This window comes from Magallana gigas, chromosome 9, assembly GCF_963853765.1.
Source record: "Magallana gigas chromosome 9, xbMagGiga1.1, whole genome shotgun sequence".
NCBI classification, from domain to species: Eukaryota; Metazoa; Mollusca; class Bivalvia; order Ostreida; family Ostreidae; genus Magallana; species Magallana gigas.
The window spans coordinates 45,506,935-45,521,487 of NC_088861.1; the positions used below are offsets into that span (position 1 = coordinate 45,506,935).

General features: G+C 34.4%; 2 protein-coding genes across 3 annotated transcripts; both read left to right on the forward strand.

Annotated features, from left to right (window-relative positions):
• The first annotated feature begins 1,020 nt into the window (after positions 1-1,020).
• On the forward strand, positions 1,021-5,841 carry LOC105322058 (uncharacterized). The gene is made up of 4 exons (XM_066071008.1): positions 1,021-1,260; positions 1,627-1,920; positions 2,102-2,561; positions 4,199-5,841. Exons 3-4 carry the CDS (start codon positions 2,140-2,142, stop codon positions 4,992-4,994), a joined length of 1,218 nt encoding a protein of 405 aa, XP_065927080.1. The 5' UTR covers positions 1,021-1,260; positions 1,627-1,920; positions 2,102-2,139; the 3' UTR covers positions 4,995-5,841.
• Positions 5,842-7,732: 1,891 nt separating this feature from the next.
• Positions 7,733-14,326, forward strand: LOC105322057 (uncharacterized). 2 transcript variants are annotated; one of them, XM_034478057.2, is made up of 8 exons: positions 7,813-7,884; positions 8,687-8,719; positions 9,967-10,069; positions 10,402-10,473; positions 11,009-11,109; positions 11,499-11,694; positions 12,734-12,873; positions 13,180-14,326. In XM_034478057.2, the coding sequence occupies exons 3-8, from the start codon at positions 9,975-9,977 to the stop codon at positions 13,470-13,472; spliced, it is 897 nt and encodes a 298-aa protein (XP_034333948.2). In that variant the 5' UTR covers positions 7,813-7,884; positions 8,687-8,719; positions 9,967-9,974; the 3' UTR covers positions 13,473-14,326. The 2 variants fall into 2 exon arrangements, with proteins under 2 accessions (XP_034333947.2, XP_034333948.2); XM_034478056.2 differs by lacking the exon at positions 8,687-8,719 and having other exon boundaries at positions 7,733-7,884.
• Positions 14,327-14,553: the final 227 nt, after the last annotated feature.

The following is a 14,553-nucleotide window of genomic DNA, read 5'->3' on the forward strand; positions in this document are numbered from 1 at the left end:
TCAGATAAAACGCAATAGATAAGCATATAATGATGACAAACAACGCACGCTTAACAGACAGGTTTCAAATCAATACGATTCATATCAAAGTGATCCACCTTAAACAACAAATAAAACTAACAAACAAACCAGTCCTTGCAAACGTTTTACGGTGATAACGGACTCTGTTATAACGAATTGACGAATATAGCTAGTTGATTTTTGGTCCCGCAGAAGTTAAGGATAACGAAACTCACATGTTTAACAACTAAATGCTTTAAAGTTAAAAGAACTTAGCAATGCCAGTTACACACAAACATTTGAATGGATTTATTTCCCCATAAATCCATTAATTTATCCTATGACAATATAGGAATTCTATTTCATGCCTCAATAAACACAAAAGAAAAAAGGATATATACCGAATTCGCTATACATTGTAATTATTATTGTAAAAGAATTGTGGATTAGGGGAAGTAACTCTGGTCTGTAGGACTTCGCTCTATCCGCGTTTTACTATATATATATATATATATATATATATATATATATATATATATATATATATATATATAATTTCTTTCATTATAGGTCAACTATGCGCAAAAATGAAGACAGTCACTCCTACCCTTCCCAAAAAATCATTTCTCTAAAACAATGTTGAATTTACGGATTGCATTTATCAATTTAATTAAACTACAGTCGGTCAATACTGGCCACATCACTTACCATAGAAATAACACGTAAGTTACCTGTAACCGAACAAGTTACCGACGAAATGTCTTTCTTGTTCACTTAATGTTTTTAGCTACAACCCACGAATGTAATGTTCTATGAAATATACGTTCTATGAAATATCTATGAAACGTCGAGTGACAAATAAGAATCTGCGATCATATTTTAATGATTACCCTCTCTCTCTCTCTCTCTCTCTCTCTCTCTCTCTCTCTCTCTCTCTCTCTCTCTCTCTCTCTCTCTCTGTGTGTTGTTGTGTGATATGCATGGATTCCTATGAAGAGGAAAAGAAGGTAAAGAATGGAAACAGCACAGTATGTACGGATTCTAGCCAAGTGGTCAGGATGGTAAAGGAAGGAAACGGTACAGTGCAGTACATTAATAACACCGGTGGAGTTGTTATAATTGGCCAGATGATAAGGCACGACCAAATACAGATAGATGCTGGCCCCAACAAAGGAGATGTCTAAGTACAACAGATAGATTTCTCCAAAATTCTCCATATCAGGTAAGTGTTTTCATGGGATATTGGTACTAATACGCAGGGTACTGAAAACAAACTCTCTCTCTCTCTCTCTCTCTCTCTCTCTCTCTCTCTCTGCTCATATGAAGTGTATTTAGAAACCAACAAATACTGTACAGAGTAGCTGCGTGCGAAAGGCAGTCATAATAGCAAACGCTGTATAATGCGTTGAATAATATTATCTGTAAATTCTGATACACATTGACAAGATAACTTTAAACTAAATCTATATATGGATGTTATCAAGATCATAAGTAACACTCCCTTTAAATGCCCTAAATTATTCTTTTTAATTTTTACGTTGCTTATAAGAAAGATAATATTTCATATAATAAGAGGTTTCTGACTCTCTCGGAACAAATTCAATAAAACATTTTTTTCACCTTCAGGACGTAATTCAAGGTCAACTTACAATGCTCAAGGACTCCATAGAATTAGAAACTGAAATGAATATATAAAGGAGAGCGAAACCAAAAGCGAATACTGTAACAAAAAATGACATAACATGGACTTTTTAAAAACCACTCCATATCTTAACAAAATATTTAACCTTGTGCATTGTGTGAGAATCACAATGTCAACGTCTGAACTCAGATACATGTACTGAGGCAGGAGAAGAAAAAAAAGCATTTTATCTGAAACCAGTGGCGGTGGATAGATCTATGTGTTTAAACAGACCACAGGTTAGTGTATTAAAATAAGGCAGATAATATTAATGTTTTTACGTGCTGATGAAAACCATTTAATTAATAAAGTATGTATTTTATGGTTCATGATTTATATAACATCATTATGGACAAATCTATGATGTTTTTAGGTATTCTGAAGATCCAATCCTTTAACTAGCGGTTCTTCATTTTTCAGATTCCTTTTATCCATAGTTTACATTTAGGTCCATAGCCATGGATACGCTGGGCAGCCCCCAGGCCGTTATCCGTTGTTCCTTGTGTCAAGCTTGTATGGCTACCATAAACTGTAAATATTGCCACCTCAATATGTGCAAAGATTGCGCGGATAAGCACATGACGGAACATAAAGTTGAATCAGCCAATCAGAATCGTTCCTCTCTGATGTATCCCAAATGCCAAACACACGTGAATGTACATTGTATGCTTCATTGTGGACACTGTGGTATTTATATCTGCGGGCAGTGTATCTCCTCCAAGAAACATCAAAATCATGATGTTATCGGTATTTTGGAAAACATTAAGAAAGTGAAAAAGCGGGCAATGCAAAGAGATTTAGTGGAGTTGGAACAATCTCTTTTCCCCATATATCGAGAAATTGCATCAGACATTAAAGCAAAGAAATATGATCTACATAGGCAGTGGCGTAGCTGCCGTTAGGCACTTAAGGCACGTGCCTACACATGACTTTAAGACCAAAAATTAAAAATGTTAAAATGTCACATTTAAAAAAAAATTTAAAAAAAAAGCACACAGCAAATATCTTTCTTTTTCCTATTTCATAACTCTGATTGTTTAAGGTCACAAATATGTGACATCGATGATGCTAATTATTGCGCAGTCAATCCGGCAGTGAAAAACATGTCGGGCAATAAACCAAAAGTAAGAACACTGGATGAAATGTTTAAAATCATATTCATACATCGAGGCATATTGCGATCTCGACTATCATTGACAAATTTGCGGCTAATAAAAATAGACGCCTTAAATTAACTTCGTGTAACATAATGTACTACTTTAAAAAAACAACAAAGCAATATATCTGTTTTCTTATTATTATCAAAATTTAAAGTAACCATTATAACTGTTTTTGAATTATGACATTCAATTACAAAGTTTTAATGTTTTCCCTTTAATAGTAAACTAAACTATAGAGAGAGATAACAGCTTTAGTGTAAGAAGATGGGTGGATAAGGCGTGTAAAATATTTATGCACGGACGGAAAAGATACCGAAAAATTTAAATATCAATAAATCTGATTTTTAAAAAAAATATCTAAAACAATAAATATTTAACATATCATCGGTGTTTAACCTTTTTAAAAATATGTTCAATACTTGGTATATGTTGACTTAAACAGGCGTATACGTTTATCAAAACTCCCAATAGTGTCATTTTTTTTACAACTTAAAGGTCTTTTCTATTATGTAGTGAGTCTCTGCTCCATATTTTTCTCATAGACTAATTAAAGTTTTATGAAAAACAAACCGATTTCAATCAACAAAAACGTGGAGAGATGACCCACTATACAATAAAAATACCATTTTGTATCTCAACAATTAAACGTTTTGAAAAAAATAATTCAAGTCCGTAAATTCGTGGCAAAAGTTCAAGGCACGCGTAATATTTAAGCAATCTACTTTGTTGTGTATAAAATGGCTCATAAGTTATAGCACTAGACATTAGCTAACCTTCTATAAGTAGGGTTTTTATGTTGTGGGTTCGATTCCACCAAAATTTAAGGTAATGTATTTTCTCTATCGTTTGTTAAACATAATAAAAACTGAATTTATTTAGAAAATGTGCTTTTGCAAACTTGTATTATGATAAATTTGAATTGATTTAATTGGTTAAATAAATTCAAAATTGTATTTTACGATGAAACCGAATGGGCATTTGCCCTTTTTTTATTTTCCGTTCTTCTTCCCGCCATTCACTTTGATAACGCTTATAAAAAAAGACTGCTGGTGAAAACAATGTTGGATTGTATTAAAAAATGTTTTTTGCCTTTTTATTACAAAAAAAAATCTTTAAAAAAAACTCAAAATTTTATGTGCGAAAAGTGCCTAAAATTTGTTCCTGTGTGTTTTATCAGGGACGTATATATCCCTGGTTCTATAAAACATGAAATCCGTTTTCCGTCGGGGGGCTTCGCCCCCCTGAACCTCCTACGAGGGCGCTGCCCTGGACCCGCTGGGGGCTTTGAGTGGCCCCCAGACCCCTCGCCGTAGTTGGTGCCTATACTTCATTCTAGCTCTAGTTACGCCACTGATAGGAATTCACGAGAGTTGACAACATTTATTGACAAACAGGGGGAGGGCTTACACAGAGAAATAGACAAAATAATAGCTATATGGAAGGAAAAACTCGCTGAAACGGATTCAAATTATCAGGCTTGTCTCGGTAAACAGGAAGCTGAAATCACACGTACAATTTCTGAAATCACACAGAACGTTGCTGATTTAAAGAAAATTTTCGATTCTAATGATGTCCCCCTACTGTTAAGATATACATCCAAGAACGCTGAATTCAAAGAATTACCCCCCAAAATCACAGTTACTTTACCCAAATTCACACCTCGAGAAATCAACTCAGAAAGAATTATTGAACTGTTTGGTTCCCTGTCAGCATTATCATTCACAACAGTAGCAGTAGAGCATTCTTACAACAATTTGACCCAAGAAATTAAGACTTCTTTCCCTGAAAACTTAGATATAGAAATACCCAATCCTGTAACAGTCATTAACACGGGGTACGAAAACATATACAGTGTGTCCTGCTTGAATGATAGGGAACTATGGACATGTGGTGATGACAAAATCATGAAACTCTTCAATCTTCGAGGAGAACTAGTTAAGTCCATTCCAACCAATTCAGGGAACAAGCCATCTGACATAGCAGTGACAAGGAGTGGAGATCTAGTGTATACTGATTTCAAAGACAGAACTGTAAACACAGTGAAGAATGAACAGATACAACCAATCAGACTACGGGACTGGCGACCACGTGGTGTCTGCAGTACCTCCTCTGGTGACCTCCTGGTTATCACAATTAGCGATGATGATGAGTAAACAAAAGTTGTGCGTTATTCTGGCTCAACAGTTCTCCAAAACATACAGTTCGATGACAAAGGACAACCTCTATATTCTTCTGGCCGTTACATTAAATACATTACAGAAAACAGAAACTCTGATATCTGTGTAGCTGACAATGGCGTCCGAGCGTTAGTGGTGGTCAATCAGGCAGGCAAATTCAGATTTGCATACACGGGTCTACCCTCTACTACCAAGGTATTCTATCCACGCTGCATTACCACAGACGGCCAGGGTCGGATCCTAACAGCTGACAAACATCTCCGAATCCACATCCTGGATCAGGACGGACAGCCCCTCCGACTGATAGAATACCTTGATCTCCACGACCCCCGCTGTTTGTGCGTGGACAGCAAAGACAATCTCTATGTGACCGAATGCCGCACAGGGGAAGTGAAGAGAATCCAAAACTATATGTGAGAAACTGTGTTGGTTTTGAGTTGTTCCTGTTCTAAATGGAAAAAAAGAAGAAATAAACATGCTGTTGTTGAACTGTATGCCGACAACCGGATTGTTTAAGATAACAATGTATATTGACTGAAATAGAAAGTAAAAGAACGAGTATCTATAACATATAAACAAATGGATTACTATGTAACGCATGCTTCGTAATGATTTTGTTAAAAGTTGTAATTTACCTGCTATATCCTTAAATCAAAAAGTTATGGTGAGATTTCCTCATCAAAATCGTCCTTTTGTTATCTTTATTGTTCATCCCCTCCAAAACCACTAGATACAACCAAACTCGGCAATAGCTTCTTTGAGTGAACGGTTTTCATCTCCAAACAAAAAACCACGTCTTGTTTATTGGGATACTAGTATATTAGGGAAAATAAAATGAGAATTAAAATGTGTGTTTAAAATTCCTTTCGCCAAGAACCAAATAATCTACGATTATCAGATTATCAAAAAAAAATTGCTTGCGCTGGTTATTACCTGGTTAATTTAATAAAACACTGTTGTGGATTCTTTATTTCGTATAATTCAAAATAAATGAAAAGAAGGCTACATATAGTTTGAAATTTTTTAAATTCAAATTATTGTATTTTCAAACAAAAATTGATCAATGACATAGCGAAACTTCAGTTGATAGAAATAATGTGTACTAGCAGGCAGTTAAATTAATGTAAAACAAAATTTAAAACATTGAATTATGCATAAAACAAACAAGATTTCAATCCCGCACAGAAGATATATGAGCCATTTCTGAGAGTGAACCGGAGTCATATTGTTTTAATTTTAATTTAACTGATATAAAAACAAGCTACATTTCGTTTTGATTTACCACAGCCATGATTGTGGACTGTATGGGGACAAATATGAAAATAACAGAAACATAAAATCAAGCTTGGGAATGCAATAGTAATATTAGGATATATTTGCTAATATACATATATGAAGGGACACAAAGTGATTTAGAAAAACAAAAGCATAAACAAAAAACAACCCCCCCCCCCAAACCATCAACCCCCCCCCCCCCCAAACCATCAACCCCCCCCCCCCCCCAAACCATCAACCCCCCCCCCCCCACAAAAAAAAAACAAAAACAAAAAAACAAAAAAAAAACAAGGCACATATAATCCAAACCAACACAATTTGATATTCTTTTTAAAGAATGGCATTAGTTGTTTTTTTTTGTAAAATTGAGCAAATAAACTAGTATACAGAATCGTGAAAAGATAATATCTTTGAAGTAAGTGCTGTTAATGCATGTTTGGTTGTAAATTTGTTCAAAGTTGGAGCCTAAAAATAGAAGGAAACAATTTTAACTGGCTTTGATTTCCAAAAGAAATTTTCAAAACGTCAATACATTCACACTATTTACAGAATCCTGTTTTAATGTGATGTATGAAATAAAAGTGCCGTATACAGGGAAATACTTGCCCCTGTTTTATTTTCGCCTATTTCGTCTTTGTTGTCTGCGGGCAAATTTAAGACTGAGCGAATTTCATTCTTTCAAATAATATCTTTTTTAACACAATTGCATCTCGGCGAATTCAAGACGGGGCAAATCGTTTGCAAGTGTAGAAGGGCGAAAATAAAACGTTGCGAAAATAACCCTGTATATACATAGATATGGTTCGGCAGCAGTTTTAATTATCACTATCAAATAAGAAAGTTCATCGTGGGAGTTTGTCATTAAGAGTCAGCGAATACACAACAAGGAAGAGTTACAGTTGGTTACCTAGATATATCCGTGTGTCCTAATTTACTAACAAGGTCTCAGTGACTTACCTCACTGTATGACGATAACACAACATTCGCCTACATATGCATTTTAATTTTTCTCGTTTCGTTAAACCGAAACTTTTATTATTCAAACCTACAAATAAGCTTTTGTGAGCTATGTTTCTGCGGTAACAAGAAACTTGATTTTTGACGAGGCTTAAGCTAAATTATAGTAAGATTTTATTTTTAGAACGGTGCTTACATTAGTACTTTTTGAAATACAAGGACAATTAAAAAATATTATTTACAAAGTTGCTTCGCAGTCACGGACCGGAAGATCATTGCATTTTTAAGAGGGTTTGAGTGGATACAAATGTTCAGAGACAAAGTGGTTATGACCGCAAAATATCCGATGTCGTTTATTTTTATCATAAAGTTTAAATTTCATGAAGATTTAATCCATGTCTCTTGGGTCTTTCCGATGAGCAAAAAGATCAAGCTCTGTAAATAAAAACTAGAAGTCGCAATTGCAAAGTACTTTTGTTTGACAAAAATCTAAACATTCAAATGATTCACTTCCAACTCTCCACACGCAACTTCCGGTGTGTCATTTTGAATGACCACCACTGAAGCGTAACCGGAAACCCAGGGTCGATCCGATTGCTCACTCATCATCAACACAACTGAATTGACGAGCACTGTAAGTATATTCCCTAATTTTACTTCAAACGTTCTGACTATCCGTACTTTCCTGTACTATTCGGACTTTCCTATCATTCTAGTTTTAACCCATTGATACAATGTTTTCAGATTCTGATATTTTGGTATCATAACAACACTGCTTATTGTGTTCTGACCTGAAGGATACGGTAACACAGAACCGTATACAGTCTTATGAAATACGCACACGTATATTATTATTATACAAATGTAAATAAAATTTTGGATTTTTAAAATTATGACAGTGGTCTGATTTCAAACAACTAATACGTACGTCTTTCAGGGCTTTTATTTCTATACATCATGCAAGTTTTTAATGAAGTATTTTTTAAAAAATTGAAAAAGAAAATTCTGTCGTATGATTATAGAATGTGTTTATGAGGATAAAATCAAATAAAAAAGAACATATTTGTCGTTATGAATGGAATCAAGCTGTGTAAAGAATATAAATATAATTCATCATTGGTTTAATTTTTATTCAATGTTATAATATAATCTTTATATTTTGCAATCAGTTTAACACTATGTCAACTGTACAGTTATATATTAATTTTTTTTTTTATAAAAGAATTATACGAATCATTAAATAGTACTTGTAACTTCAGTATATCTCTTAATTTCAATGCCAGTTTGGATTTTTGAGTATCAGCTCTATAATACGATTTATATTTATTTCTCTAGTACATGTATGTAAATATGTATACACAAAATGCGATAATATTTACCGAAATGGGTTTTAAACTTTGTTACACATACTGTTTCTTTTTGCCTGTTTGGTACAGACGATTAGGCGTAAAATAAAACAACAACAATTGGTAAATAGTGTATATATATTATATGAATGCAAATAAATAATAACCCCCGCATGTCCTTAACATCGAGATAAAATTTTAATTGATTGGATAAAAGGAAATGAAAACACATTAAAACTCACGGAACTTATAGGGGCAAAGTCTGGGCGAACACGTCACGATTACTGCTATTGGATGTCTGTAGCACCGGTAAGTGTCTAGCTCTTGTGCAGGAACTGTAATATATATATATATATATATATATATATATATATATATATATATATATATATATATATATATATATATATATATATATATATATATATATATATATATATATACACTCAACGATCTGAACTGTCATTGGAGGACTAGATCATTGGTAGGTGTCTGTTGTAACAGGGACTGAATGTACTCGAGTGGAACATCTAGGACATGGTGCTATCAACTTTTTCTCCAGCTCAGTACTCCCTTGAGTATTTCATTCAGCAATTCAATCAGTTCTGTGATATTTTTGTTGTGTCGTGTCATTTAATTAATTACATGTAGTGCTTCATTACAGAAATATGTTTAGAAAATTATCTGCCAACTCTTTCCTCAACATAGTATATCTTTCAGTATAAGATTAATTTTATTTAGTACGTGAATAAGCTATGAGACTCTCTGACTAGTTACTGTGCTTAATTATGGGAAATCTTGCATTATCATTTAAAAACTATTTTTGTTTAAATAAAAGAGTTTATTTGGAGGGTGCATTCTATTTCTCTCATCCGATTGCTTGAATGGCATAACACCCTTAAACCAGTATGCATGGTATGTTACTATTACTGTGACTAGTGAATGAGCGATATTGTTCCACTAGAGTGGTGCATGCACTATACTAGAAATTGACGTTAGTTTTCTGTATCATACAGTTTGGATTTGGCGCTACAAACGTTTCTAGTTTAAATGTTTTTAAGTAAATGGATTTATATTATTGAGTACATTAAACTTTCAAATTATGCTGTTGTTAAAATTAAAGGAAAATTTTGTTTATTTTTTATGACATGAAGAAAAATTCCTATTGAATACCGTGTGCGTTAGTTTGTTTAAGAATCTAATTCAAAAGAGTTCACCAAAGAATCCTATAGACAGTTTATCAAACAGCGTAAGATATGGAACTTTAGATATGCCCCTATATTGATAATCAAAGTTTACCGAATTTACTTCGTGTGATGAATATTACCACTGATTTATTTATGGCAAATAAACCTTTTTCTTTGTTGCAGGGTACATAATGGGGGACCGGTGGTTTATTATGATTCTTCTTCTTGGTATGACGACAATATGCTTATCTCAGACAGGGGATAATGTCTGTACACGCCTCGTGGGGTGAATATCTTAGAGCAAACTCAAATCATCGTCATCATCATCATCATTAAGTTCTTCATCAATTTGTTCATCAAAATCTTCATCATCATTAAATTCTTCATCATCGGCAAATTCATAATCATCATCATGTCTACATCATCCTCCTCCTCTACATGTATCATCATCATAATCAACATCTTCCTCTCCTCTTCTTCTTTTTCATGGTTTTTGTCTTTAATTTTAACAACTGTTAAACCATGAATTAAATTCAACTTTGCTGCTATCTTAAACACATTGATTATTGAAAGTTATCTGGGTTTGATTTCTTAAAAAGTATCGGGCTCTTTATTCAGACACAAGGTCACCTACCTAACAACAAAAACAATATCAGAGAAAAGATGTTCCTCTACCGGTGTTTGCAAAACGTAAGTATACTGAAGAATTATGAAAGACACATCGTCAATACAACAGCGTATGAAGCATAATCATAAAACTGTTTAAAATATTTTGTTTATCGGTTCTTCTTGGTAAAAGGGTTACAATAATTTTAGAAGAAGGGAAAACACCAAGAAAATAAAGCCCTCTTCAGAGGATAATGTATTTTCACGTTTATACAAACAACGCATTTTATTTGATCTATCACCAGATTTATTTGAAGTTCACATGATTTTCTAGTACAAGGTGGTAGCAAGTAAGATATCTTTATTTACGATCAGTAAGTTAAATAGAAGGAAGAGCCAGACTTCCAAATATGGAAGTTACTGTAGTATTGAAAGTTTGGCGTCAGACAGTGAAGTGAAAGTAATCGGTTACTTAGTACTAGTACTTGTGGTTGAACATGCGTCCGATGCGAAGTTGAAAACAGATTTTGGTCAAACATATTATACATCTGCATGCATAAAACATATTGCAGGAAACCACCATTGGTTATGATACCTGGCCCATTTTGTTTTGTTCCAGTGTGTATTCTTTGAAGAAGGTGATTAAGATCCGCCTCCAGTACTCCATACAGAGGTACTGCTGTCCGGGGTTCCAGCTGCAGGACGATGTCTGTGTAGCAGGTATAGGTCAAGCAAAGGTCAACCCGACATACAAGGTCAAAGTCATATATACAAGATTTTGTGTCGTACAATATTGACAATAATATTATAATATATATCATTTTGATAGAAATATGCATATACTTTATATGTATATTTGAAATATATGACCAGAAATTACAAGGGGTATGATAATACTTATTATAATATTATAATAAGTTATTCATTTTACGGGTATAAACCTTTTAAAATCGTTACACCAATATCATTTGGTCTTGTTATAGTATTTATAAAGACGAATATCATACATGACATGTACATCACCAAACCTTGTTTTTTGTTCTTTTTTCTTCAAGATGATACAGGATTCTTTGTATAAAAAATAACTGTCTATTTTACCCACAATTCAGTCACGACGGTAACTTCGACAATAGCGCCCCCTACAACAACTCCTGGGGACGTGGTAGGGCCGATAGAGGGCGCTCTGGAGGAGGGTGATGTCGCCGGCGTGCTGTCAGAGGGCGCTGTCATAGGAGTGGTGCTGGCGGTGCTAGCTGTCATGGCCGCCGCATTTGTAGCCGTCATGTTAGGGATCCGCAGAAATAAGTAAGAAATCTCGGTGTCAACCGAGTCTATACAGTCACAATGCATGGACATTTAAAGTATACTGAGAGTGGAGAATAAAGCAAAAATTCATAACGATATGTGATTAAACCATTCTTAGTTGGTTCTTACAAGAATATAATAACGCTTGTCAGCATTGCCGAATATAAGACAGATGTCGTCGATCAGATCTTGTGTTGCATTAAGACGACAATTTCTTCTGTCGACCCAACGAACATTCTTTTGCTTGCATATAAATTTACAACTAAATTAAAAGCTGACGAAATGGGGTGAAAAAATGCATTGTCGATTTATATGTCACATCTGTACACAGATTCATTGAAAAGTCTACTAAAAGTAGGCAACCAGATATTTTTTTTTTTAACTGGGTCCATATATAAAAAGCATGCAGAGACATAAATAAATTAATGTTATTTATGTATCTGGTAGAAAGGTATTGAATACTGATTTAAAACAACAATTTGTTTTCGCAAAAATAACGGGAATTACAATTTCATGTAAGATTGTATATTAAAACGGCACGCCAATCTACACGAACACATTAATTTATACAGCAACCGCTCATCCTAGTTAGAGTTATCTCTCGTTTGTTTGGTGACTTCTTTGACGAAGAAAGACAATTCCTATGACATTAGTAATGTTTATAATATTGTCTTGATATGTAATATAAGGCTGGCAAATCTGTAAGATATAATAATATACATGCAATACATGTAAATGTAAAACAGTATATAATCAAAAACGTTGTTTAAAAACTTCCTATATCAAACGGAATTGCTCATTATTTAGAATGTAATTTCTATATAGTGGAATGCAGTGTACATGTACATGTGTGTATCTACTGTATATGATTAAATTAAAACTTTTCTTAAACTAATGTTGGTATCATTGTAATCATTGTAATCATTGCAAACGTTTGTATTGTGTTAAAAATGGCAGGAAAGAGCGATCTCTTTTTAACAACTTTTGATATTATCATCCTGGTAATAAAATTTGATTAAATCTTTTTGTTTTACAACAGGAGCAGGGACAAGGAGGCCATAATACAGCGCGAGGTTTACCGCGGTCAGTCCATCAACGATCCCCATATAGACCCCGACATGCCGACAGGGGGCGCCTTCCATAACGATCTCTACTACCTCGAGAACAAGGCCGCTAAAGGTACTGTGTAAACTAATGTTAAACATTAACTGACTTACAAAGATAATCATGAATTGCATAAAACCTAAATGTTATACATTAAGTGATCAAATTGAAATAAGTTATATCAAATGGAGAAATAAATGCGATTCCCATAGCTGCATTTCCTTTCACGTTCTAATTGACTGATATTGCGCACAAGTACATGTACATGTAGCTATATATAACTTTTTTTTAATAAAAAGGGCGCGTCAGCACAACTTTAACCATTTAACCATTGTTGCTGTATGTAGTACAAACCTTTTACCAAACCCTTATTCTTTTCAGGAGAATCTTTCCAACCTGACATGTACGACCAGCTCCATTTATACGGAAACGAGGCTGACGAGGCGTCCCACGACTACGAGTCGCCCGTCAGAGCCCACACGGTAGGTGGCACCCCGACAGCGCTGTACACCAAGGCGAAACAGACTTACCCGAGCACGAAGTCCGAGGGCCATCTAGCTGCCATATATCAGAACAAGAGCGACGTTTCGAACAAAGTGCGAGTGTTCGAACGGCTGGCGTCCCAAGACCAGACCCCCGGGGAGGGGATGGTGTACTCAGACGTGCGTTATTGACCAGAGTTCTATCTCTGTATGGATGCCCTCATTTCTTGTATCAAGACGTGACGTGATGATCAACCAGTGTACTTTTCAAAAGACTACTGAATATTGTCAATGAACCAAGTTAAAGTACTACTTTAGTGTACCTATATTGAAATTCGTGCTTCTTTGTTAGTCTTTGGTTTACTTATCACGGTGGGGTACATAGAGTTTCGTACTCTGCGTACATTTTACCATGCTCTCTCTACTTTCAAGAGTAACGTTGGACAACTCTGCATAGGATATTGACATTGCAGTCTGAGCTATGGTTGTCAGTCTGCGGCAGTGAACATGTTACACCTTAATGCGTACTCTGTTTTGAGGCACTTACTTACAACAGTGCTTTTCTTAATCTGCAGACAATGCGTATTTTTTGTTCCAAACTACTCAGTTTTATGAACCATGCTTGTTAAGATATCAAAAATTGATCTATTATTGCGCTTTATGAGGTCATATAGCGAACTGCGATGATTGCGTTTTATGAGGTCAAAACGATTACCGGTATTTATACCCCCTAGAGAGGAAGTCTTAGAGTTTTCATCGAATTGTAAGGCCAAGGTCAAAATTGTACATGTATGTAATGGGACGGTTGCTGAATCATTGTATTGATCGAGAAATAATTCCTAATAATTACTGTTCTTGTATTACGTTTCGGTGATTTGTTGAAATAAACATATCAAATTTTGTCCCACCAAGCGAGGTATACCTCGCCATTGTTTTTTTATAAATAAATGTAGTTTATTTATGTCTGTTGAAATCATAGCCAAACATAATGAGGGAGGCTGTATTTTTTTGAATGACAAAGATAATAAATAATATATAAAGATTTTTTTAAGTATAAAAAAAATCAAGTGTTATATTTACTCGCATGTGAGGTCAAGTGTAAGTCAACAAAAATATACTACTAGACAATTGTTGGATGTACAGCATATACACATTATAAGATTTCTGGATTGATGAATATCAGCAATCATGAAGTTCGGAGGTTTTTATAAACGGTTTCTTTTTTACTGTTAGAATATAAGATATGCGATTCAGGGGAAAACTATCATAATTC

Bases quoted from the DNA above. Each gene is read 5' to 3' on its own strand.
- LOC105322058 (XM_066071008.1), top strand. From the start codon at position 2,140: ATGGATACGCTGGGCAGCCCCCAGGCCGTTATCCGTTGTTCCTTGTGT. The intron at 2,562-4,198 runs GCAGTGGCGTAG...CGCCACTGATAG, and splicing joins AAGAAATATGATCTACATAG to GAATTCACGAGAGTTGACAA.
- LOC105322057 (XM_034478056.2), top strand. From the start codon at position 9,975: ATGGGGGACCGGTGGTTTATTATGATTCTTCTTCTTGGTATGACGACA. The intron at 10,070-10,401 runs GTGAATATCTTA...CTCTTTATTCAG, and splicing joins GTCTGTACACGCCTCGTGGG to ACACAAGGTCACCTACCTAA. The intron at 12,874-13,179 runs GTACTGTGTAAA...TATTCTTTTCAG, and splicing joins CGAGAACAAGGCCGCTAAAG to GAGAATCTTTCCAACCTGAC.